Source organism: Antennarius striatus, chromosome 18 (genome assembly GCF_040054535.1).
Source record: "Antennarius striatus isolate MH-2024 chromosome 18, ASM4005453v1, whole genome shotgun sequence".
In the NCBI taxonomy this organism is placed as follows: Eukaryota; Metazoa; Chordata; class Actinopteri; order Lophiiformes; family Antennariidae; genus Antennarius; species Antennarius striatus.
In genome coordinates, this window is record NC_090793.1 from 13,174,773 (window position 1) to 13,200,000 (window position 25,228).

The following is a 25,228-nucleotide window of genomic DNA, read 5'->3' on the forward strand; positions in this document are numbered from 1 at the left end:
TTGAAGTCTGTTATATTAACATATCCGGAAAAAAACAAATAAATGGCCATCCAGCCCACACACACACACACACACACACACACACACACACACACACACACACACACACACACACACACACACACACACACGCGCGCGCGCGCGCACACACACACACACACACACACACACACACACACACACACACACAAGCAAATCATACAGCTGCCAAACAAATCTTTTAGGGTAAGCTGGCAGCACATACATTAAATGTCACATAGCTGTCACATATAGTCTCAAACACATCCAATCTATATCCACATCCACACCACCACATGCAGTGTACCTCATAAAATGCTACAAACTGTCAATCATTGCCACACACCAACATTCATGGCTGCCTGTTAGATGGAGCTCCTTCTCTTCAGACAGACACTTTTTGTGAGATTAAAGGCTAATATGATCTTTGACACACAACAGGAGCCCTCAGAGCATCCAGCAGACTGCAGCATGGATATGATGAGAAAAAAAAAGCCCCCGCTCTTTTCATCTGCCGTGCTATCCATCAAATATCCAAAAAGACAGATGGTTATTATTGGAGATTTATGACAACGTCCAAATACAATTGACAATAAAGTCTTTGAAGGAAACTAAATGCAGCACAGGGGGCATGGAGGGAGAAAAACAATTGCTATTCATGGAAAAATGGAGACACTGTGATGTGAAATGAACTAAAAATGAAACTGTGATGTCAAAGGAGAGGAGAGGAAGGCTTATATATGATGGTTCACTCATTCAGTCACGTCGAGGACACAGGAGGATATACCTGTATATCATTCAGACATCCAGCAGTAACAGTGAAGATTTTTTTCTAAGACACTAACACTAACACTAGTAACACTACTGTCGCCTCAACCTGCTGAGTTAGAAGGATGAAAAATCTTGATAAATCTTGACCCTCTGGCAAAAGTTTAAAGCAGTGTTGATTGTTTGGTGAATGAAGAAATGCAATACTGGAAGTTTCAAATATCTGTTTCAAGAGTAGTGTAGAATTTCCTTTAGCTCAAGTATTTCAACAAAAAAAATGTCCTGGTCTTGCAGTCTCATAATTCTACACTGACAACAGGTGTTAAGTGTATAATATACTGCTTGCATCTCGAAAAGACTTAAAAATAGCTCAAACTGACCTAAATAATCCTGAAATACGGGTATGAGTGTCAGCAAGCTCGGCTTTGTCACACTTTCCTTTTCTCCCTTGCTGTCAATAAAAGTAAACAACAAAGGATTATTGTTTGTGTAATGCAATTTTTTGTGTCTGTTTCTTTCTATTGTCATGCTTCCAGTCAGTCTACCCTTTAGTTGTATCTCACATATTCACTGACATACACACCGGCAGAAAAACATGCATATGGACGGGGAAAAAATTTTTACTCATGAAAAAAACAAGCCTTCATTTTGATGCACAAGCTCTTCCTTGTATCCTTCCATGACATTTTGTTTTCAGTTAATATCTATTGCTGCAATAAGATATTACAGGAAAGTCATTGCAAATCAATTTACAATTTCAAATTAATGCAAACCCTTTTTTTAAATTCACAAACACAGAGAAATGCTTCACACACTTGTTGAAAGCAGTAAAAGTGGGTATACTCACAGTCCCCGGAGCCTGAGCCAAATCTTTTCAATCTGGTCCGGCTGAAGGTACTTCAGGGCTGTGCTTTCAAACTCCTCGATCTCTTTAGTAGGAGACTCCATGTCAGAGGCTAAACGAGTTCTGAAGCGTGCCAGCAAGAGATGAGAAAAAACTTTAATCCCTCTTAAGTAAGCAATGATTAAGACACAACTCGGAGTGGAGAGATGTTAGAATGTACTGAAACCAAGGATGTGTCCAAGGTTTCCTCTTTCTTCATTCACATTTGAACCCAGAGCTACGATAAACCAGCAGTCATCCTTCGTCTGTTTTCTCCTGTGTGTTCCCAAGTGTGTATAACTGAAACTCAATAACACACTCAGCTGAAGCAGCTGTGATAGTCGTGAAACAGCCCAAATGCACCTCTTTCTTTTCTTCCTTCCTTTCCCCTCTCTCTCTCTCTCCCTCTCTCTCTCCCTCTCTCTCTCTCTCTCTCTCTCTCTCCCTCTGTCTTATTCGCTCACTTCTCTTCTGAGTGAGCACAGGGGTCCTGGAGCCATGCCATGCTCTCCCAGCAACAACGGGATGCAGACGGCAGGACAGCTCAATCCAGGATTAACGCTCACTGCCGAGCTCTCCACACAAGAGGGAGGGAGAAGAAACACCAGCAGTCAAACAGAGGGAGGAGCCTGATGATAATGAGAAACCATGTTCTTTTTCATCAAGGGAAAAGGTAAAGTGACAGAGGAAAATGAATGAGGTTGGAGAAGTGCCAATGTTTAATAAAAGGTATGTTGGTGTAAATTTCCTGCTTTCCTGGAAAAAAAAAAACCTGCTTGAATAAAAGATGCTGAATGACAACCTTTCAAGCAAGATTGCAATAATAGCATAGCCTCTCATTCCACTTATAAGCATGTGCCTACTTCAAGTGGAAGGAGAGTCAACACAAACTTCATCAGTTTCAGCAACCAAAATGATGAAAACATTCCTGATTAATACAATAGCTTTAGATATGAATATGTAGTGGAGGCATTTGTTGACCAATGTAATAAATGTCCTGCCAGAGAGGATTAAATAGCATGCAGAAAGAGCCTTGATACTGATGTGACAGAGATTATTCTAAGCCATGAAGCGTGCCCCGCAAAATACAAGGATTGTAAGACATAAATATGATTTATAACTAATTTTGGCCTCTGGCCAATACATACACACTACCTGTGCTTTTATAGGTAACTAATCAGATAACAACAGTTATTTGACCAGTTTCCAGTTTCTTAGTGAGAGACCAGCACCATGATCACGTGTCAAACAAATAGACTCTATATAAATATATAAAACTAGCGGGAACCCGTAAAATTCCACGATGAAACAATAACATCACACTGCATACCAAACATATGAAAAGAATTAATAGCTACTTTGTTCTATGGAGTACGATAGATAGTAAATAAAAATAGTAAATGGCTGATTGGTTGATAGGCTTTAACCCACTGAATGTATAGCATACTTTTTGTATACCCAACCTTTCTTTTTCTTGCCGATTTTCTTTTTGTGCTTGGCATTCATTGGCTCTGGCTAAGTAATTCAGAAACACAGAAATGCTTTTTCTCTTTTTGTGACGCAATCCTTTCCTCTCTTTCAGTCAGAGTTTCACTCAGAATTTGTTGCCGTTTTCTGTCTCTTTCCTGCTGTTTGGACTCAAAAACATGAAAATTGTTGGAACAGTTATGACACTCTAAAATTATGTTAACTGGGAAGTCCATGTACCTGTATAGTTACTTCTTCTCCTAACATAACAAATACCTTACGCCATATTGTTCACGTGATTCCTTCTGACAGATGCGCCGTGATTGGCTGGGCGCTTGATTGACAGGTAGTGGGTGGAGTTAGGGACAGCGTGACAGCGTGAGACTTTTTCAAATGAGTTTATTCAAATATATAGGTGGGGGAGATGTTTGGATTCCTTTCTGCTGCATTCTCTCACATGTTCGCTAACTGAACATCCAATGAAAATCTATGAGATTATACATTTATTTTTTTGTTGCCTTCAAGTCTTCAAGCCCAAGCCCTATTTTCTTTGAACCACCAACTTGAAGGTCTTTCAATTACTTGATGAAGGATGCAAGGAAAGACAGACACTCTTGCTTTCATCTGCTTAAATAGGTCCTCTGCAGGGAGCGAGAGGAGGGGTCTGCCAAAGTGCCATGAGGCCTGCTGATGTTCTCATCAAAGACATATACGTAAATCTGTCTCCCCCCCCGTTTTTCCCTTTCTGTCATTCTTCCATGAGCTCATCACTAAATTCTTACACCTTTTTGGGGGTTGTGAAGACCGCAAGAATATCTCAGACCACAGGCATAACTGATAAGTCAACTTAGGGGGAAAACCACAACACTTCTTGGAGTTTGCTGTTCACAGGTTTAAACCTCAGGCATCTCCTGTTCTGCATCATCTATGTTTGCTTTCATAAAATTGAACAAAGTAGCTCAATCCACAAAGACTTAGCTTGGGAACTGGAGGGTGGCCGGTTCGAGTCCAGCTACGAGTCTGGGGTGTGAACAGGTAGCTGGAGAGGTGTCAGTTCACCTCCTGAGCACTGCTGATGTGTCCATGAGCAAGACACCAAAACCCACAAGCAGCTCTTAGCGCACTGCTATGTGGCTGCCCTTCACTCGACCATCTCTCCATTACTTGCATGTTTGCCTGTATTTGTGTGTGTGTGTGTGTGTGTAGATTTCCTGGATTTTCCGTTGACACTTTTTGTGAGTTTTCCTATTAGAGGTGGTTCCTATGTTTATTTGTTACTTTGCCTTTGTGGTGGAATTTTTGTTGACACCTTGTTTATTTTTGAATTTTATCAAAAAAGTGATTTTCTGTTATTAATAAAGATGTGTCCAGTTTTCTTCACTGCATCTGGCTCCTGACTTTCTCTTATAATTTCATAACAATGATGTGTCTAACATCAGATGTGTCTACCAAAAGATTTTCAAAAGAATTCTCAGATGTCAGCGTTTTCGTTACTTTTCAAAACTGACAAGCTCACATACTCCTTTACACAATACCAGATCAGGTGTGTGTGTGTGTGTGTGTGTGTGTGTGTGTGTGTGTGTGTGTGTGTGTGTGTGTGTGTGTGTGTGTGTGTGTGTGTGTGTGTGTGTGTGTGTGTGTGTGTGTGTGTGTGTGTGTGTGGACTGACATATAGGAGCTACAATATGACTTGCATGTACAGTGGAATCCCCGTATTTGAACCATTCTTTCTTTTTTGACTGGCTTGTCAATGTAACAGGTTGCAGCTCACATGATTAATTTACAGTTAGATGTAAGCAAATGTTAAATCCGTGATGCTAACTGTTGTCTCCTAAATGACTCAATTACGCAACAGTCTTCTCACTTTTATTTTACCGCCTCACAGCATATGGAGCATACTGCATTTATGCACCGCTACTAGATGTCAGTGTAGATTACTTTGATACAGAAGCTAAACTATATTAATCGATCTTTACTTGAAATAATAATGTTCATAGTAATTGCTTTTTACACAGATTTCTCTGTCATCAACAGATTTTTTATTATCTTGAAAAAAGATCCAAAATGCCTACAGAGTTATAGAGAAAATATCTAAAGCCACCCATATTATCTAATGAAAAGTGTTCTCTAGTGCATAAAATAGCAGGATAATGCCATCTTGTTGAGGCATGTGGCCCCAAGAATTTGCACACAAGGAATCTCAATGAATACCTAAATCGCATTGCCAACTGATGAAAGAAATACCTTTCAGGGGAAAAGAATTATGTGGCAGTGAGGCTTATTTGGACTGGATGGTGAGAATGACGCTGCAGTAATAATGAGAAAGTGGTGAAATTATTACATAGATTTTTTTTCCTGTTCCAATAAATTATTTCTTTTTTCAAGAAATGCATTTCATTAAAAAAAATTTGTTTAATTTCAAGACTGATGAACACAGTTAATCAAGAAATAAAATCATCAAATGATGTCAGTCATTAAATATCACAATGACTACTTGCAAAATTATTTAATGAATCAAGTTTTGGAATAATAAATTGTCCATGTGATTATAAGAGAGGGACCTATAGGAATCCCACTCCACTAAGGTATTCCTGTCACTGTGCTCAAGCTCCCTCAAAGCTCATACATCGATGAAATCAAGACATTAACAGTCCTGGCCATTTGGAGGTGCATGAAAAATTCAGAACTCATTTTAATTTTCAGGCAAGTCGATAAGAATATCTATGCATCAAAATGACAATTGCCTTAGCAGTAATGACCACATTGTGGCAAAGGTTGTTTATCACAAAATATGACTTTCCATTTATACTTTGTGTTTTTGTATTGGATGCATGTAAGGATGGGTGGGAGAAATTGAGGGCATCTGACCATAAAGTTATACATTCATTCACAGTTGAGTCAAGATAGAAAAATCCCCAAGAGAAGAAACATCCTATTACTTCATCACTACAGGGACTCTGACAGGTCAAATGTGATGCTGAGGTGAGAAGCAATCAGGCTCCACTTTTTGAGCATTGAAGAGGCAGCTGAATATCTTGGTAACTGCGTTCATGAGAAGAACTCAGGTAACATTACTGAAAAGTGCTGATTTTTGAGCTTTGACAGCCCCTTCTTTTCCCTTCTTAGCTGTCTTTCTGACTGCTTCTTTTACAGATACCTGGTAGCTGGGGCAGGATTTCAGCTGCCGCTTTCAGCCAGCTGGTATGACCAGAACCAGTTTCTTAAGGTCATTCAAGAATAGCAAGGTTGTAATGTTAAGTGGCCCAAATCCAAATGTAGTATGAACAACCTTACCATTTGCTTATGTTGTGGCTTTAGTTTTTTTTTAGCACTTCCCTTCATTTGTTTACATCCAAACACGCGCACGCACACACACACACACACACACACACACACACGCGCACACACACACACACACACACACACACACACACACACACACACACACTTGCACCAGCACCACCATGAGATCAGAATTTTAATGTCCATATAAGGATACTTCCGTGAGCATTTAGCAAAGGTTCTAAAGCTAGCGGGCTGTTGCCTTACCAATGTGATAACTATCACACAAGAAAATAAGCTTAATATACTGTTTATCAACAGCTGATTTATGGCCAGAGAAAAGTGCTTCTTAAACCATTTCAGTAGGAACAGAACAAAACTCAGAGAATTAGTTTGCTTCTACTATCATCCAATCACAATAGACAGACAGATTAGTTGGTCTAAACCTATTAGCTAGACTGTCAACAAAGATTCCAGGAAGCAGTGAGTGAGAGATGTAGGAGTGTTACTGTATTATCTAAATAGAGACTGGATAAATGAAACAGAACCCTAATACTTTTTTTCTTTTTCTTTCTCTGTAGTACAGAACAGAATAGAATAGAATAGAATAGAATAGAATAGAATAGAATAGAATAGAATAGAATAGAATAGAATAGAATAGAATTTCAAATCTATTCAAAAGCAAGTATTTGTGGATACAGTGCATACTCTTGCCTGCATGCCTGCATCTCTATTATGTTTCATGGAAGTCCATGAGAGGGTTTCATTCCCAGAGTTCACAACAGGGTCAAGGCTGAGAAAGCGCCACACTCAGTTATTCACACCTCTCAGAGTGACAAAAGCAGAACAGTTATGCTGCAAAAAAAAGTGGCGACTGCTCAATACATTCCTCCTATTTCCTTTAATTCATTGGTATCTATTTACAAAATAAATCAACTGAGAGTTTGTGGGGAAAAAATACACAATCTGAAGATCAATTCAGCTTTGGAAAATTGTGCATTGTTCATTAATTAACAGGCCAACCCCCCCCCCAATATAAATAAACAGAAATAATTGGAGAAAAAAAATTTCAGCACCCATTATAGTCTCTAACAGACAAACAACAAGATATGTGCAAGGTTGTGGAAGGTATAGGTAAGCAGTTTGCTATTCACAAGATGTATTTAGGGCTGGTGTGTGGACAAATTGAATACACTGTTATTGGGCAAGATCAGGAGTTATGAGGTTGAGGACAGATTCAATTAACCCCCCTCTTCATGTAGTTTTAGCCTATTTATGAATGTGGTGAAAGTGAATGCACTGATCGAATCACAGCATGACATTTAATAACTAAAAAAATCAAGTAATTTCTCAATGACAGGTTCTAGACTGCACACCAGGGAATAAATATATTGATCAAAGTAAAAATGAGATGCTTTAACTGCCCTACAAGTCACAGAAAACAGTTTTTGTTTAATTCTAAAAATTGTCATGAAATGTTTTCAATAATTAATTCATACTTTGTTTTGTGTACCAAACACATGGACTATTTTCATGCAATATATAATCAAGCCCAATGAAGTCGAATCTAGAAACATAGGGAGTTGTGAGGCAGGGAGCAATGACTCATCTCTTTAACATCATAACTAGAAGGCCATGTCCCAATCATTCTGATGAATAACTCTGAGGTTCACCCTTGTACTCCCAGTCACACTTCTCAGCTTAGGCTCATTAGCTGGTCAGTGAAGCTAACTGTGGAGGCTGTGGCTGTACAGCAGATATCAGTGGGGTTCTGTCAAATTGTGGTAGCAGCAAAAGGAGGGGTCATCCTGTGGGTTACCACCATGGACACAGCTGAGCTGAGAGAAGGCTCGCAAATTTGATTGAATGCAGTTTTCATGACCCTTCCATTTCATCCACGCTCTCCTTCACTCACAGGATGCTCCTGTGCTTCACAAAGTTGAAGCATGAGTTAGAGGAGAAGATTGCTTACAGTGTGGGAAGAAAAGTGAGTAACATTAAAAATAAGACATATGGATACTTATGACAGTTTTCAAAGTGTTTGCCATAAATTAACGTGCTTTTAAAAATTTTGTTTGTGAAAAGAGATGTTGCATTAATATTTGTTTATTGCTTATCAATAGGTTATAATCTATTTATTTCCATGCTTTACTTGGTATTCATGTTCTAAGGTAAAAGAACTATCCCAAAATTATATTTTGGTAACTTTCAGCGGTCAAACAAGTTAAATAAAACCTCTTCCTTTTTAAACTCTAATTATACAGGACCATTTAATCATATGGAAAACAATTATTTTCTATTGAAAAGGTAAGTTCACCAAATGAGTAGCACTTTACCCTTCACCAACCTTTATTTGCCCTCCTCTGAGACTAGAAAAGAACTGGAATTCTTAATACCTATTGGTGCATTTTGAGTTAGCCTTTTAAAGATTTGACTCATATGCAGAAAGATAAAAAACAATGAAATAATCAAACCAGTCAAACTAGTTGATGATCAAGAGGAGGAGAAGGTGAACAAACAGCATATTACATTAATAACAGCAGATATGTTTGTCTTGTTTATCTGCAGGTAGAAATGAGAGATAATTTAAAAATCATGTTGCAACATAAAGGAAACTATGAAGAATCAGATGTAAATTAGTCTTAGCACATTAAAATTGTGGTTGCGTGCATGACAGGGGGTGCAGCAGATGATTGTAGGCACAAATCTACGAATGCTTAGCACATTGTCAGTTATTGTAGGACTTTGGAGTAAACAATTGCAAAAGCGTCGAAAACTGTCACCGTTGAAAAATATCACTTGCATCGCTCACTATTTGAAACTCCACAATACATTGTCGGTAGCTGGCACGTGCTTAAGAATGCATAAGGCATTCCTGATGTTAACAATCAGCACTGTGACAAAATGATTTTCTAGTGATTTTAAGAATCCTATATTTGTGTCAGACAGACAAAAAGTTGAGCGAAATGATGTAAACTTGATTTATTTTTTATTTGATTGTTTATTTTGAAAACTGACAATTAATAGAGAACGACATAACTCGAAACAATCTGTATTTTATTTTATTATGTGTTGATATTAAGTCCTGTTCTGGTAAGTCTTAGGGAATAGAACTCGTTTAGAGTAGTAATGACAATAATAGATAGATTATAGAAATTTAATAAGTTAACGACTCACAAACAATTAAACTTACAAACAACCTTTTGAAAACAATTGTCTTCGTATGTTGAGGACAACCTGTACTTCACTTTCATTTTAACACTTAGTACTGCTAAAATTCATTATTATTTAATTCCCGATAGACAGTTATATAAATTGTTGAGCTTTAACCAAATATTTGGCAGTATTTGGCAATTCTTTTCCCATCATGATGAAAGCTAAAGTGTTGTCTTTTGTGTCATTGTCTCTTTGGATACATTAAGTTTGCTAAATGAGAGGTGGAGAGCTTCTAGTTTCTCTGTGCTGTGCTTTTCTGTAGAGACTTGGCAGCAGCTTTCCAATGAAGGAAGGGACTGTATTCAGTCAAGTGGAAAATCATTTTTTCCTTGCCACTACCCAACTCTGGAAAAAGAACCTGTTTTCAAAAGAACAACAGCTCTGTAATTTGAGATAGCATAGGAAAGCACCCCAGCATGCTTACATGTGTTTCAGCAGTGATACTGTAGAAAGGAAAATTAGATCACGCTTACAATCTTAAGACCCCATATATTATGAGCTTCCATGAGTGGTATCTGCTCAAAAAAACATGGTCTCCAAATCAGCTTGCATAACCCCTCATCTATTTTGCATATATTTAAAAGCCTGTTGTCTAATTCTGGGTGCATTTTTATTATAATGTGACAAATGCTTCTTCTCGCCACCTGCAGCATTTGTAATGGTCTCCAGTGCCATCAAGGTTAATTAGAATCAGCCGTTAAAAGACGTTCAATATCCAAAAGTGACAACAAATTATGTTAATGGCAGTTTGAAGTCCTTGTTATCAAGGTGGAATCAATCATGTCCATGTCCCCTGCGGTCAGCCGCTATACATAGCAATTAGCAACATGCATGTGTGTGTGTAAAACACTGGGTATGTGCGTTTTCAAGTGAGTTACATTTCAGAAAGGAGCTTATCGTGTCCATAGAAAGCTGGTAGAGATTCCACTAAATGAATACACAATATTGAATGACATCTTGTGGTATATTTTAGTTTGCTTCCTCACTCCATACTTTAAGGAATATTGACAATATGTAAATTAAACCTTTGTAAATTAATGAGTTAGACCTTGCTGTCAATGTCCTGCTACTGCTTGACAGGGAACTTCATTACATGTAACCAATAATAAACTGTAACCTTTTACTCTTCTAAATTGCTGAAGCAGACTGAGAGAAGCAAACCTGATGGCTGTTTTTAACGTGGCATCGGGTTCATCTGCTGTAGGTGGCTCTTCAGCCAGAATCTCTTCAGAACTTCGTGGGTCATTCAGGGGGGGTTTTTGCTCTTTGCCTTTGATGCCCATCCCCGCTGTGATGGCATTCCACAAAGCACTCTGGGACTTTGAGCCTGGAGAAAAAAAAGCAAGGCAGTCAAAGACTGCAACATCCCGCGACACCCCTAAATTCAAAATTTTACCTTAACCTACTTGCACAGGTCAAAGATCAAAGCTAGTGCTCTGACCTACTGTCATTGATCAAAGCACTAGCCTTGATCCACGGTCTTACACTGGCCTTCTCCCTCGTCTTTCTATCTTATCCGGTTTCTGAGTGTACAAAAGTTGAAATTTGACCTTGACCTAGTTTTTCTCAAGGTCAAGGGCATCATCTCATTTTCATCCCCTTTGCCGCCTAAATAATGTGTTTTTTGTTTCATCTTTCCATCTGCAACGGTTGCAAAGATATTTGGTGGACATACAAACGGACGGACGAATGAACGCGCGAACCCACAAACACTGACAATTACTATACACCGCAGCTTTGAAACGGGATGTAAAAAGAAAGAAAGGTGGCATGAAACAGGTTGTCATCATCTGTTTAGTTATTTGTGTACATTATTTACATTTACAAAAAAAAGGGATTTTTCGATTCCCAGTGATGGTGTCTGCATAGTTGAGCACCTTTCTGATGCTGCCCTCTTGTGGGTGGATGCTGTCAGTGCTAATTTGTCTTTCAAAACAAATACAGTTGGCAAGAAGTGATAGTTCTACAGTGTTTGCAATCCATTTTTTGATGCCTGGAAATCCATAAATATAGAAAGAAAATTATGGATTTCATTTCATTTACATTTGTCACAAATTTCCCCACTGTGGGGACAATAAAGGTCTATTATTATTATTATTATTATTATTTGGTCTGAATGTGTTACACTTTTAAATTTAGCTTTCAAGACAACTGAGTGCTTCACCTGCAACATACTGAAAGATAACAAATAATTATTTAACCATACTATATATTTCCATCCCCTTTTAATGTCAGGTTAAAAATTAAATCTAAATCTGTCGCTGTCAATACTGAGTAGATTATGATTATCAGCAAGGAAATTTTCATTGTTTCAGTTAAACAAAATGCTAATACCTTCAATTTTAATACGGTGTATCTCATTCACTCTCAGTAAAACTAATAATTCAATAATTTCATCTGGACTGTAAAAACAATTTCAGTTAAAAAATCCAATGAATTGTTTGAAATTAAATTTGACAAGCAGAGAAAGCATTACACCTACGTGCAAAACTGGCGTGTGGTCTTGTGGAGCTATCACCATCTTCGTTTGCCACTAGAGGAAGAACAAAGGATGGGAAAGAATTAAATGATGCCATTTATATTTGAAATTCTTTAAAACACTTCAGATATGTTTAGATTATTTTACACACTTTTTATATGATATGAAACCACTTTTGATATTGAGACCAAATGTGTTTCAGGTTGTTAATCGCAAATAAATATATCCTAACTGTTGTTCCATTGATTAAAATGAGATTCTGAATTGCCATGGTCTCACAATTTCTATGTACATTGCTTTCTGTTTTGTTTTGTTTTTTGAAATCATAAGAGATGGAGAGGGAAATGCAAATGTGTGATACAGGGAGAAAGAAGAAGGTAATTTACTTTTTTAAATTCCAAAATTGACCTGAAGCACGACTTAAGTGACTGTCAAAGTACTGAAATTTTTGAAATCACATCGAACACCCGGCTAGAATCAACATTAAAATCATTACAGCTCTGTATAATGTTGACAGAGAATGGTAAAATACTCAAACTCCAGTATTGATATGAAGCAGTATTGATATGGTATGATGAATGATGATTGATCGACAGGTCATTCATAACAAAATGCTAATGAACATAGCACTTCATCAGCAGAATCAGTGGGATACAGCATCAGTGCTGTTAGAATTACAAAAAGACATATGATATACATAGCTCTGAACTAATGATCCTACTTTTTATTGTGATGCACTGGTGCCAAGACAGAAATGGTTGTTGAGATCATAGTGTCAGCTGTACTGTATATGAAGATTTTCATGTCTCAAGAGATGATGGATCATGTGTGGTATTGACTGTAGCCTAAGGTAGAGTTGCAGTGACGGATGTGAGATGATGGTAGTGTGTGAGTGTGTGTGTGCGTGTTTGTCTGCGTCTCTGTGTGTCTCTGCGGTGCCCTGGCGTTGCGTCCGGAGTTTCCCTGCCTCATGCCCTAAGTCAGCTGAGATAGGCTCCAGCTCCCCATGACCTGCTACAGCGGAAGAGGCGGTTCGATTTATACAACACAAAGCACCAGTAAATCAGAAAGAAGTATACTTCTTGCAGCTGGTCTACTAAAGTCACCATCCTATGATGTCCAGCAGATGAGGTAAGAAAAGAACATACTCAGTATTGCTGTGCATCCGTTACCATGGAAACTCATTAATTCTTCTCTTCTTTAATAATATCCAAATGGACTTCAATTTAGATTCTTAAAAGGGCAGCATTAATGGAAGTAAATAGCAGGAGTTCATGACTTGGTCGCTCCACATTTATGCATTGACTTGCTTTGATGTTGAAGGGTGTGCGTGTGTGTATATGTGTGTGTGTGTGTATGTGTGCGCGCACTTGCGTGCACGAGCATGCACGTCTGCTCATTAAAAAGAACCCTACACCATCACAGAGGAGTAAATAGTCGTTTTATTAATTACAGTTAATGGTACATCACAAACAAATGTATGCCCAACGCTCACTTCCACATCCTGTGAATCATCAGGAGTGTCCCTGGAAAGTTACCTAACATGATTGTGACCTTGACGTCTCACTTTATTTCAGGAAAGTGATTTTCCTGAAAACATCGCTCTTCATGATAATGACAGCCGTATTTTGCTATGACATACTATGACATAGTGGAGGCAAGCAGGCTTTCATATAAGCTATTCAGGATGTATGTATACAGGATGGAGGGTAACTAGCTCAAGACCCCCATAGACCATAGAAATCCTAGTGTGAACTGGCAGTGGAGAGATGCCAAAGATGGCAGGATCTGGAGCAGAATTTCTCTCCATGCCAACAGTGATGGTCTGCTTTTTCTGTTTTTACTTTTTTAGTGTCTGATGTTTTGAATGAAAATGTTCCAATGCCAATGTTGTCTTTTTCAATTCATATTTTTCTTTTCAATGCCAATTTTATTTTGGATTATAAAATTCACTGTCACTGTTACAGTGCCAAAAATGCTCAACGCCCAACACATGAGCTGAGAAAGTAACACCTGCTTTCTCCACATAAGGTTTGAAATATCAACAAAAACATCATAAACCAACAAACCCGACAGACGACAGAACACTGTTGTTGATATCTAAGCAGAGCTATAACTGAGTTTGCAAAAGGTGTGAAAAACTGGACATCTAGCCACACTTCAGAGAAGCTGATTCACAAAAAACAATGCAGATAAAAACCAAGGCATTGAGCAAGTGAACAACTGATTGTGGCAAAGGTTCGTCTGACAACCTCCTTTCTCCCTGACTGTACAGCCATGATTTAAAATAGCCATTTTTAGTGTCACCGCACAGCAAGGCGGTTCCAGGTTCGGGTCCCGCTCTGTGCGGAGTTTGCATGTTCTCCCCATGTCTGTGTGGGTTCTCTCCGGGTTTCCCGGCTTCTTCCCACCTCCAAAAACATGCACTTCAGGTTAATTGGCCATTCCAAATTTCCCGTAGCAGTGAGTGAGTGAGTGAGAGTGTGTGTGTGTGTGTGTGTGTGTGTGTGTGTGTGTGTGTGTGTGTGTGTGTGTGTGTGTGTGTGTGTGTGTGTGTGTGTGTAGCTTCGTTATACAAAACTAGAGCAAAGTCTTATTGATACAAACGCTGTCATTTTTTGGCCATACTGATATTGATCCAGACTGTCTTCTATTTAGTGTCCTTTTTTTTTTTTTCATTTCTTTTTCCTGCACTAATTGCCTTTAACATGTATGAACCTCTTTGGAGTCAAAAGCACCAAGCCATAAATCCTGTATGCAGAGAATGTGTTTGCATCATTGAGATCTGATAGCACATAGACTGACTGACTAGACCAAGTGGCTGACAGCTGATAGGAACGGAGATGCTCTATTTAATAACTCTCAAAATCACAACAGAGAAAGACTACATTTTGATTTACAAGGTAGATCTGTGCAATTTTGCTGAATTTAGAAAGTCCCCAACTCTGTCCGACAGACACAAACATTTCATTTGTATAGTCTATGCCATCAACGGTCACCTTCAGTGTTCTGTACACTGTGTCACTGGCTGTGTGTTGTCTAATGTGTGCCTGGGATACCTTTGAAAGAGTGGAAACCAGTACAGAGTATACTCTGGATGTTTGTACTTTAGGTATGAAAACGGATGGTGAACTAAGGTGATATGCAATCATACTTTGGTGCCTGGATGCCATCATCTTCAAAACATTTTTAAAGTTCATAGTGTCGTGAACTACCTTCTTAAAAAATACAAAGTTTCCCCTCAAACGTCGTAGCCCAAACATGCACAACAGGGCCAATGCATCTAACAAGGGCAGGATAGTGCTCCAGATAGTGACGTTTAGTACGAAGTATATACTCTGGGAAAACCGCTTTCAGTGTCTGTCTGTGATCACTTATTTTGCCCTGTAAATATGCTAAGGACTCATTGATAAATGATTGGCACAATGCCAACTTCAATACCTCCATCAAAACTGACTATCACCTTCTATTACATACAAATTGTGGAAGTCGTCTAAGCAGCGTGGCATTTTCATGCCCATCACCTCCTATTGTGCTACGAGTCATGAATGTTTTGGGAATTGGGTGAGGTCTGTCCACTATATTAGTATACTGATAGAGGAATGACGTGATATTTTCATTCAAATATTTTAATGTAAAATACTTCAGATTGATCATCTCTTTAACGCAAACAGAAAGTTCAACAGGAAGGACTCCCTCTAAGAGGTCATGAAGGAGGTCAGGAGCAAAACCTGTGATAGGATGAAAGCCCTGAAGTGATTTCCGCAAGGCACAGTCACCTTTAATACCTTTAACATTGATCACAACATCCTTTTCTGAAACTTTCTTGTTTTTTGCTAATTTTCCTTTTTGTAATTTCAACTAGCTTTGCATTTTCTTCTTCAATGTTTTGGACATGGAGGTCGTGGGTGTCTTTGGTTCTCTGAATGAAGTGTCCTTGTCTGACTTCATATTTCTGAAATTCTTCATTGGTGCCCAGGTATTATCCACAAGCATGCCACTTCTCACCATTGAATGACTCTATGAAGCCAGCCAACCCATGGGCTCCCAAATTGTCAGCAGAAACGCAAAGGATAGTGCCTTCAATATTCCGACCAAGGGATTCAATAAAGACACCATCCTGCTCTAGGATACAAAGTTCACGCAACATAGGAGCAAGTACAACTTCATAACCATGAAACTTGGCATCTTTCACTTTAGCTAGCACACCCAGTTGTATATTGTGCAATGTAGATTGGTATTTAGGGGGCAGATTGGCAAGGATCCAGTGGATTGCACAAACTTTGCGAATTTTACGGGATGTGCCAAGAGGGTTTGCTATTTCAAGGTCATCTTTATAAAGCTGAAGTGCCAAGGTTAGATCTTCTGTCGAGTTAAGTAACTCATTCTCTTTGAAATAAGAACCTTCACGGTACGATACAAATTGCCTACACTCAGTGTCTGGTTCTCTGATCTTGCTAGGAATATCTGTGTTTTTAAATAACTCCTGAATCATTTCAAGGATTGGAACATACTCAAATGTATGGCCAGGTTGCTCCAGTTGGTATTCTATTGGCTTTACGAATGGATAGTTGTGCTCAAAAAATGTTTTTCTTTGCTTGCAAAATGACAACTCTGCCCCTGCAAATGTGGCACTAAAGAGTATATTTGAGTCCATGACTGCTTCAATTCATCCAGAGTACAATCTGTAATATTGTGCAAAATCTCACTGACAGCCTGCCTGACCAATGGCTTGGACAAAGGAAGATGCTCTTCAAGTGGTGTACTATTTTTTGGGTAGCCATGTTTGAGACAAGGGCAGTCTGCATCTTTAGAAATAAAGAAGCTACATTATATTTGAGCTGATTTTTCAGTCTGTCAGTAACCCACTAGGAATCCTCCTTCTCTGCCTGGGACTCTGGAGAATGTTCACTGGTGTCCTCTTCACAAGCGACCTCTGAACTAGTGCCTGGTAGACTCTGTACATGTTCATTCCTGATGGTGTAACTGCAGAATTCTGAAGCAAGTCCTGATTGGTGTTGTTTACTTTTATGACCACTGAAGGTACTTGTCACATTGGTACTATAGTTGCACTCATTGTATGGGCACACAACAGTCTCAGGATTTCTTAAATGTTTTCTCAAATGATAGAAAACCCCAGATTGTGGCTCCTCAAATGTGCACAGAGGACAGATGAATGTCACTTCTGACAAATGTTTCTGACGCAGACCTGCACTACTGCCAATTTCAAATTTGTGGTTGTGAGATATATGTGATCCAAGTGTACTAAGAGTCTTAAATGTGCACATGCATTCACCATGCAGGCATGGCAGTTGACTGACTCCTGAAGACTGACTGTGCCGCAGCCTATATTGTGTGAATAATTTTGCTCGGTCATTGTAGGACACCGAACACAACTTGCACTTCCAAGTCATATGGGCACCAGCAATGGCCTGGAAACAAAAGACATTTCTGTGTTTAGAAAGATGAGCTGCCTACATTCATTCATTCATTCATTCATTCATTCATTCATTCATTCATTCATATACAAACAAATAGACAGTGTAGTACATTCATTACCTGCTATTCTGCCCATTGAAGTTCTTTTACTGGAGCCTGTGAATGGACCTATGAAGTAAAGACATAATGTTAAAGCAGTAGGTAATATGTAAGATATACAACTAAAAATAATTTTCCTGATTAATTCCATGATTTCAAATTATCAGTGTCATTAGGACACTCTCACTACCCTGTTACAGAGAAATTTTGACAAGTGCTGTATCAAGATGGGTTCCTCCACTAGCAAGATTGAGTTACATGTCTTTGCACCAGCAGTATCAATGTCTCTGAATGAGAATACCATTACACAACCATATCTAAACTATCTTAAGGCATTTCAGTTTACACTTTAAGGTGTACACTTTAAGTACACCTTTAGTTCAGTGAGCACTTAAGCACATTTAAGTAGAGTTATATTAGTTATATTTCAGTCTTCACCTTAAATACATTCTACATTATCGACAAAATAAGTAAAACTACCATCGAGTTTAAGTTTATGTACGTAACACACTTCATATTTGATTCAATACGGACGTGCGCGCGCAAACGTATAAAACGTGCAGATGTATAACACACGGTGCACTTCAAGCCAATTGTCTTTTCTATTCCAATGTGCTCTAAAACTTGACTCCAAATAACAAACACGACTCTAGCCACTACCAAATTCTTGCCTAAAATGTAGGTGTCTCATGTTTAAGCAAGGAACTAAGGCAGACACTTAAACTCACTTTATGCGGGAAACTTTTTTGACATTGAAGAAAACCTACATAATAGCAAAAAATTACAAAAACATCTATTGAATTAATGTTAGATATACTCACAGTTGATGAGAACAGTGAAAAACTGTCTTTTAAGAAAATATAGAAGTCCACGCTTGGTCCACTCCAAGTGCGAGACACAGCCGCCATTAAAAAATACGCCATGACGCAATCTGATGCAAAACAGATTTGTACAGGTTAATGAAATGTTAGCTTAGCAGGTACTTAAAAGGAAATAAATGCGAAATGAACGCGAAGTTTTATAGTTTAAAAACTCTTTCTAACACATTTTATAAGTAAATAATATTTAATCCAATCCATGATTTACAATGTTCAGGTTTAATGATCGGGATAATTTTACTTGTTAATAAATCTTAAAATAATTTGGTTTGAGTCTCGAAGAGAAGACTTAGATTAAAAAACAGGTCTAAATAATAACATTAGATTAGATTACACATCACACATTAGAGGTGCAAAGCAATGAAATGCAGATTGCATCCAACCACAAGTGCTTAAGCAGTGATTAAATAATTATAAACAGCATATACATGGTAATATAGATAGTGCAGAGTATGGGAGGTTTGTGTGTGTATGTGTGTGTGTGTGTGTGTGTGTGTGTGTGTGTGTGTGTGTGTGTGTGTGTGTGTGTGTGTGTGTGTGTGTGTGCGTGCCTGCGTGCGTGCGTGTATGTGTGTGTGTGTGTGTGTGCATGCGTGCGTGCGTGTATGTGTGTGTGTGTGTGTGTGTGCAGGGTATGGGAGGTTTGTGTGTGTATGTGTGTGTGTGTGTGTGTGTGTGTGTGTGTGTGTGTGTGTGTGTGTGTGTGTGTGTGTGTGTGTGTGTGTGTGTGTGTGTGTGTTTGTGTGTGTGTGTGTAGTGGCGAGTATGTACAGGCTTTAAACAGCTTATGACTATGCTATATGGTATGGATGACTATACAGAATGTACAGAAACAGTTGTCATTATATGTTTTCAATGATTATGATATAACTAACAGTACGTACATGATATAGCTAACAGTATGCGTGATAGTGCAGTAATATGTCCAGTTCACTTTTGTTGGGGGGGGGGTTGGTTTGAGAGTTAGGGGGGGGGGGTCAGTGAGTAAATGGGGGTTGAGGCAGAGTTCAGCAGGGAGACAGCTGTAGGCAAAAAAGCTGTTCCTGAACCTGGTGGTTTCTGTTTGGAGGCTCCTGTAGCACCTCCCAGAGGGCAGAAGGGTAAACAGTCTGTGCGCTAGGTGGCATTAGTTTTCATGATATTAGATTAGACAACGCATCCTGTATTTAACCTCAACAGCAGACAGTGAGGCTTCAGCAATGTGCTGGGAGGTTGTCACCACCCTCTGCATCGCCTTCCCATCCGAACAAAGCAGTTCCCGTACCAGACTATAATACATTTGGTTAGGATCCTCTCAATGGCTACAACCTTCAGCTTGTAGCCGTGCTTGGTTTTTTTACAGCCCCATTTCAGGTCAGGCTTGTGCATCTCCTGATCTGAAGGCAGTGTTGTGGGCCTTCAGTAGTCGACGGATATCCTTATTCATCCATGCTTCTCATTAGGGTAAATCGTGATCTTTTTTTGGTTGGTGACAACATTTATGGCGGTGGAGATGCTGTGTATTTCCAAGTAAGCACAGCTCTTGATGTCTTTCTTGGGGTGAATGGTTGCCTGAGTAGTAAACATACTTAGCCAATACAAGCTGATTTTACTTCTGGTCATAAGCAACTGTAAATATTATAAAAATGTGGCGTATGTGCATGCATGTTTGCTATGACCCTGGAGATACACATATGCAGAAACACAAACATACATAGTTCGGATAGACATACACAGACCAAAGCAGCGCTAACTAGTGAGCCAAATGCTAGCTGACTTCCACAGCTTGTGAGCAACTTTCAGTGTCCAGCTCTCAGCCAGAACATTTCCCCATACTGCCACCTTAGCTTTAACACGAACGTCACCTCGGGAATTAACAGGCCCTCATCCAGGGAGAGGGGGGTGTTCTCGCAGATGGACCCAGGATATGTCAATCACTCCTGTCAATTACTCCTGTCGTAATGGATAGTCGCACGACAAGTGCTGATCTGAAACGAATCAGGTTTTTTGTTGTACAGTTAATACAGGACTCGTTTGTTTTGCAGATTATAGGAGTTGGTTGGGTTAGGGAGGACCATGTATGGTCAGGTCTCTACATGTATATGCAGAGACCTGTACATGTCCTGTTAAGTCAGATCTCTACATGTATATGCTGAGACCTAACAGGACATCTTTAAATTAGACCATTTCTCCCACCTAATTTTATTGAAATTTTTCAGTATTTTTAATATCATGATGCTGACAAACAAACCAACAGTCTTTCTTATGGAGGCAAAAAGGCTAATTTTGATCAAACAAGAAGTAACAACAAACTCAAAAATTTCAGTCATCACACACAGCTTCACACCAGCAGCAGTGAAGGTCACACAATTAGAATTAGCATCACCAGATGTGGCATATGGTCAGAATCTGGCATTGGATCATAACTGGAAAGGTGTTTCTGAGATCATTATTATGTTACAGTGAAGTTGACCTTTTATTTTTCAGATATAAAATGTCATCACTTCACCATGTTATTTTATTAGACTTTTGTTTGAATTTTCATAATTGACCTATGAATTCTTGAGTTTGAGCCAAGAAAACAATGACTTTAACCTTTGAGCATGAGTTTTCCTAAGTTCAAGCAGATGTTTGAAAAAGGTTTTTAAAGATAATCTGACAACATTGTATTCACAAGAATGATGGTACAGCATATTTGGAAGAACAAATGGAAAAATAGCTATAAAAAGTTCTTAATATGAGTAGAAATATTTAATGAACAGTAACTGTTGACATCTGCATCTTAGGGTTGAAACACATACATGCAGATGTTGATAAATGAGTTAAATTTCTGTTGACACTTTCTGTTCAAGATGCAACAACCTGGACCAATGTGGAAAAACAGTGCAGTTTGCCTTGTTACTGTAAAAGGTATTACTTACAGTTTATTGAAACTTTAAAATACTGAAGTGTAAAACAAAAACAAAACATTCCATTTTACCACAATTACCAAATAAGACTTGACAAAGGCAAACAGCACACTTGTTCACCACACTTGTTATTTTTGTTCCATACAGAACAAAGCTGTCAAAAGACTTTGCATAAACAACCATCAGATTCTGATATCCTGAGAGGTTTCACAAGCACTGCAAAGAAAAACAAGACAAGTGGCACATAAGTTCATCAACACTCTGGTTGTCAAGACAATAGAATGAATTCATGGTGACGTCGACAGCACACAGCATTAGTCTGAAGTCCTCTTGTTTCCATGGTGTGGATGCATTACAGAGAAAAGACTTCAGCAGAATGGACTAATGTGGCAGCTTGTGCAACAACGCTGAAATGTGATGTGTTTAACGATGTCACTGTTGTAGCAGACGCCACATTGCGCTGCCTCACGCTTTCTCACACACAAGCATTCTACTCCTGTCACACACACTTTTGAGCATCTCGCTTGCATGCAAACCTATCTAACCTTTCTTCCTGCTCTGTCTGCCCTGTAAATTCTTACCGATGGTTATGTTGAAGCCGTCAATGCTGAAGGTGGCACTCCGACCTTTCCTAAATCGATGCTTCTTGGAGTTAGCTTCCATCACTTTGGCACCTTCCGGTCACCCTTAAGCTTTTTGACCTGTTTTAATGACTTGTCAGAATAAATGGTTTGCTCCAGTTTCGTTTGGGTGACTCTCCTTGTGGAGAGAAAGATGATGTAGTCCTCCGACTCTGGTAAGTGCTGAGCACTGGTGAGGAACTATCAGAGACTTACCACTTCTCGTTACAGGCAGCAAGCAGGAGAATTTCTCACACGCCCCTTTCCAAGCCCTTGCCTTTGTTGTACATATCTTTTTTTCTGTCTGTTTCTCACACCTCAACAAGCTAATTTCAAGGACCTTATGGCTCTTGATTTGTTTGTCGTCTACCTCACTCCCTCAAGCCCTCCCTCCCTGCTATCTCTCGTCATCTCTCTTCCCCAAGAGTTACAGTAGGTGTGTGTGGTGGGTGGCAGTAGTGGTGGTGGTGGAAGGGAGGAAAGGATATCTCTAGAGGTCTTAAATGAACATGACTCCTCCTTTTATTTCACTGCAAGCTCAGAGGTAAAAAAGTCAATAGTTGTAGTTCTGCACACACACGTCTAAACATTTTTAAAAAGGACTATAAAAGCATATTTTGCCACACAAGAACTGAAGCATGAGTCCGAAGAGGAGAGGTAAAGGTGGAGAGAAAAACAGCACGAGAGTGATTTTGTGTAATTAGTCCAAACAAGTCACTAAATCAATACCACTGGGCTTTCAGCTTGCAGCAACTGTTTGTACTGTAAGCATTACCAGCATGTACACTCTTGAAAGAAACAAAGAAAGTGTTTTAAACCCAGCTGATAAACTGCCTCAAATGCATTTATTTTTTCATTTTAAATACCCTGCAGATGACGCTTGATCAAGGAGAATGCTCTCTTCATTCTCTAGAATGCCCTGGAAAAATCCTGCTTTCTTTCCAATGCACATTAACTGACTACCCAGATCAACACAGGATAAAAGCTCCCATTATTAGCACCATCTGACATTTAGCTATGAAATTTTCATATTTTGTTCCCCCTCATTATTGTAGATAAGTGCTCTTTATGAATGCTTCTGGCTCCCTCTCACACCATCTCTTTAATAGATGTGGACATAACTGTACTTGCACAGATAAGAAGGCACAGTTTTTAACATCATTTACATAATTTATGTGTGCTAGTTTGCCATGATGTTTAATTCCAGTTATTTTATTAATAATTTTGTTATAACAAATAAATGTTCTACGTAGTTTAAATAATTTATTTTTTGCTATCACATTAAACCCGCAATCTTCTACTGTTATGGATCTCTCAGTAAGGTAGCACAACAGATGTAGATAGCATGGGACAATGGAAGTTTTTTTTGTTTGTTTTTTTATTATAAGACACCAACCATCACCAATAAAACTCCATCTAGAGTGAAAATATTCACATACAAGGTAAAGTTTTACATTTTTACTGATGGTACATTTCAGCACTGACTTCCTAACTCTTAGTCTCTTGGACTTGGAGTCAGGCAGGTATCTGAATGAAAACATACAATTACCGTACTTTGAATATAATTCTAGATTTGTCTGGGATTGGACATTATGGAAATATTAGTTTATGGCTCTTAATTTTTCTCATTCACAATACTAGCTGATACAACCTAACATTAATCCGGAACAAATGCCCAAGCCAACACAGCTGGCTCCGCTTGAGGTGGAGGAGCAGCAGCAGTTTGCAGTGACTGAGGTCCTCACCCTATCTCTAAGGGTGCACCCAGCAACTCAACGAAGGAAACTCATTTCATCCACTTGTATCCGGGATCTTGTCCTTTCGGTCATGACCAAAATCTCATGACCATAGGTGAGAGTAGAAACGTACTGTAGATTGACTGGTGAATCGAGAGCTTTGTCTTACGATTCAGCTCCTTCTTCACTATGACAGACCTATACAGCAACCGCATCACTGCGGAAGCTGCACCGATCTGTTTGTCAATCTCATGTTCCATCCCGCCCTCACTCGTGAACAAGACTCCTAGATACTTAAACTCCTCAACTTGGGCAGAGACTCTCCACCAATCTCGAGAGGGCACACCACCCTTTTCCGGTCGAGAACCATGGCCTTAGATTTAGAGGTGCTGATCCTCATTCCACTCGCGTCACACTCAGCTGCAAACCGTTCCAGTGCACGCTAAAGGTCCAGGTTTGATGAGGTCAACAGGACAACACTGTTTGCAAAAAGCAGAGATGAAATCCCCTTGGTGCCCAGACTGAACTCCCTCCGGATCCTGGCTGTGCCTAAAAATTCTGTCCATAAAGATTAAGAGCAGAGCCGGCGATAGAGGGCAGCCCTGCTGAAGTCCAACATGCACCTGGAACAGGTTTTACTTACTGCCGGCAATGCAAACCAAGCTCTGGCTTCGGTCATACAGGGACCAGACAGCCCTAAGCAAAGTGCCCCGAACCCCATACTCCCGAATCACTCCTGATCGAATGTTTTCTCTAGATTCACAAAACACATGTGGACTGGTTGGACAAACTCCAATGAACCCTCAAGCACTCGATGGAGAGTGTAGAGCTGGTCCAGTGTTCCATGACCAGGATGAAAACCTCATTGTTCCTCCTGAATATGCGGTTCGACTATTGGTCTAATCCTCCTCTCCAGCACCCTGGAATAGTTTCCCCCGGACGCTGGGGAGTGTGATCCCCTCATAGTTGGAACACACCCTCCAGTCCCCCTTTTTGAAAAGAGGGACCACCACCACGGTCTGCCAATCCAGAGGTACTGTCCCCGACTGCCATGCGATGTTACAGAGACGTGAGGTACTAAGGGCAAATCTCATCCAACCCCGGTGCTTTGCCACCAAGGAGATTGGCAACCACCTGGGTGACCTCAGCCTCAGCCTTCCTCTGTGTAAGACATGGTAGCGGGTTTGAGGAGATCCTTGGAGTATTCTTTCCACCTCTCAACAAAATCCTCAGTCGAGCTCAACAGCTCTCTGCCTGTACTGTAAATAGTGTTGGCTGTCACCTCTTTCACCTCCAGAGACGCCGAATGGTTATCCAGAATTTCTTCAAGGCTGACCGATAGTCCTCGTCCATGGCCTCCCCAAACTTCTTCCAGACCCAAATTTTGCCTTCGCGACTACTTGGGCTGCACTACGCCTGGCCTGACTGTACCCATCAGCTGCCTCCGGAGTCCTA

At 39.6% G+C, this 25,228-nt stretch overlaps 1 protein-coding gene across 3 annotated transcripts in view; it reads right to left on the reverse strand.

The window, feature by feature from the left end:
- Positions 1–25,228, reverse strand: part of pde1cb (phosphodiesterase 1C, calmodulin-dependent b) — an 84,722-nt gene that overhangs the window by 50,581 nt on the left and 8,913 nt on the right. For 2 of the 3 annotated variants that reach the window (XM_068341527.1, XM_068341529.1), the window contains exons 2-4: positions 12,117–12,167; positions 10,796–10,961; positions 1,634–1,753 (exon numbers count right to left, since the gene is read on the reverse strand). In XM_068341527.1, coding sequence (XP_068197628.1) covers positions 1,634–1,753; positions 10,796–10,961; positions 12,117–12,167 — 337 coding nt within the window. The remainder of the gene's footprint in view (positions 1–1,633; positions 1,754–10,795; positions 10,962–12,116; positions 12,168–25,228) is intronic. The other variant, XM_068341528.1, reaches the window with a different exon arrangement.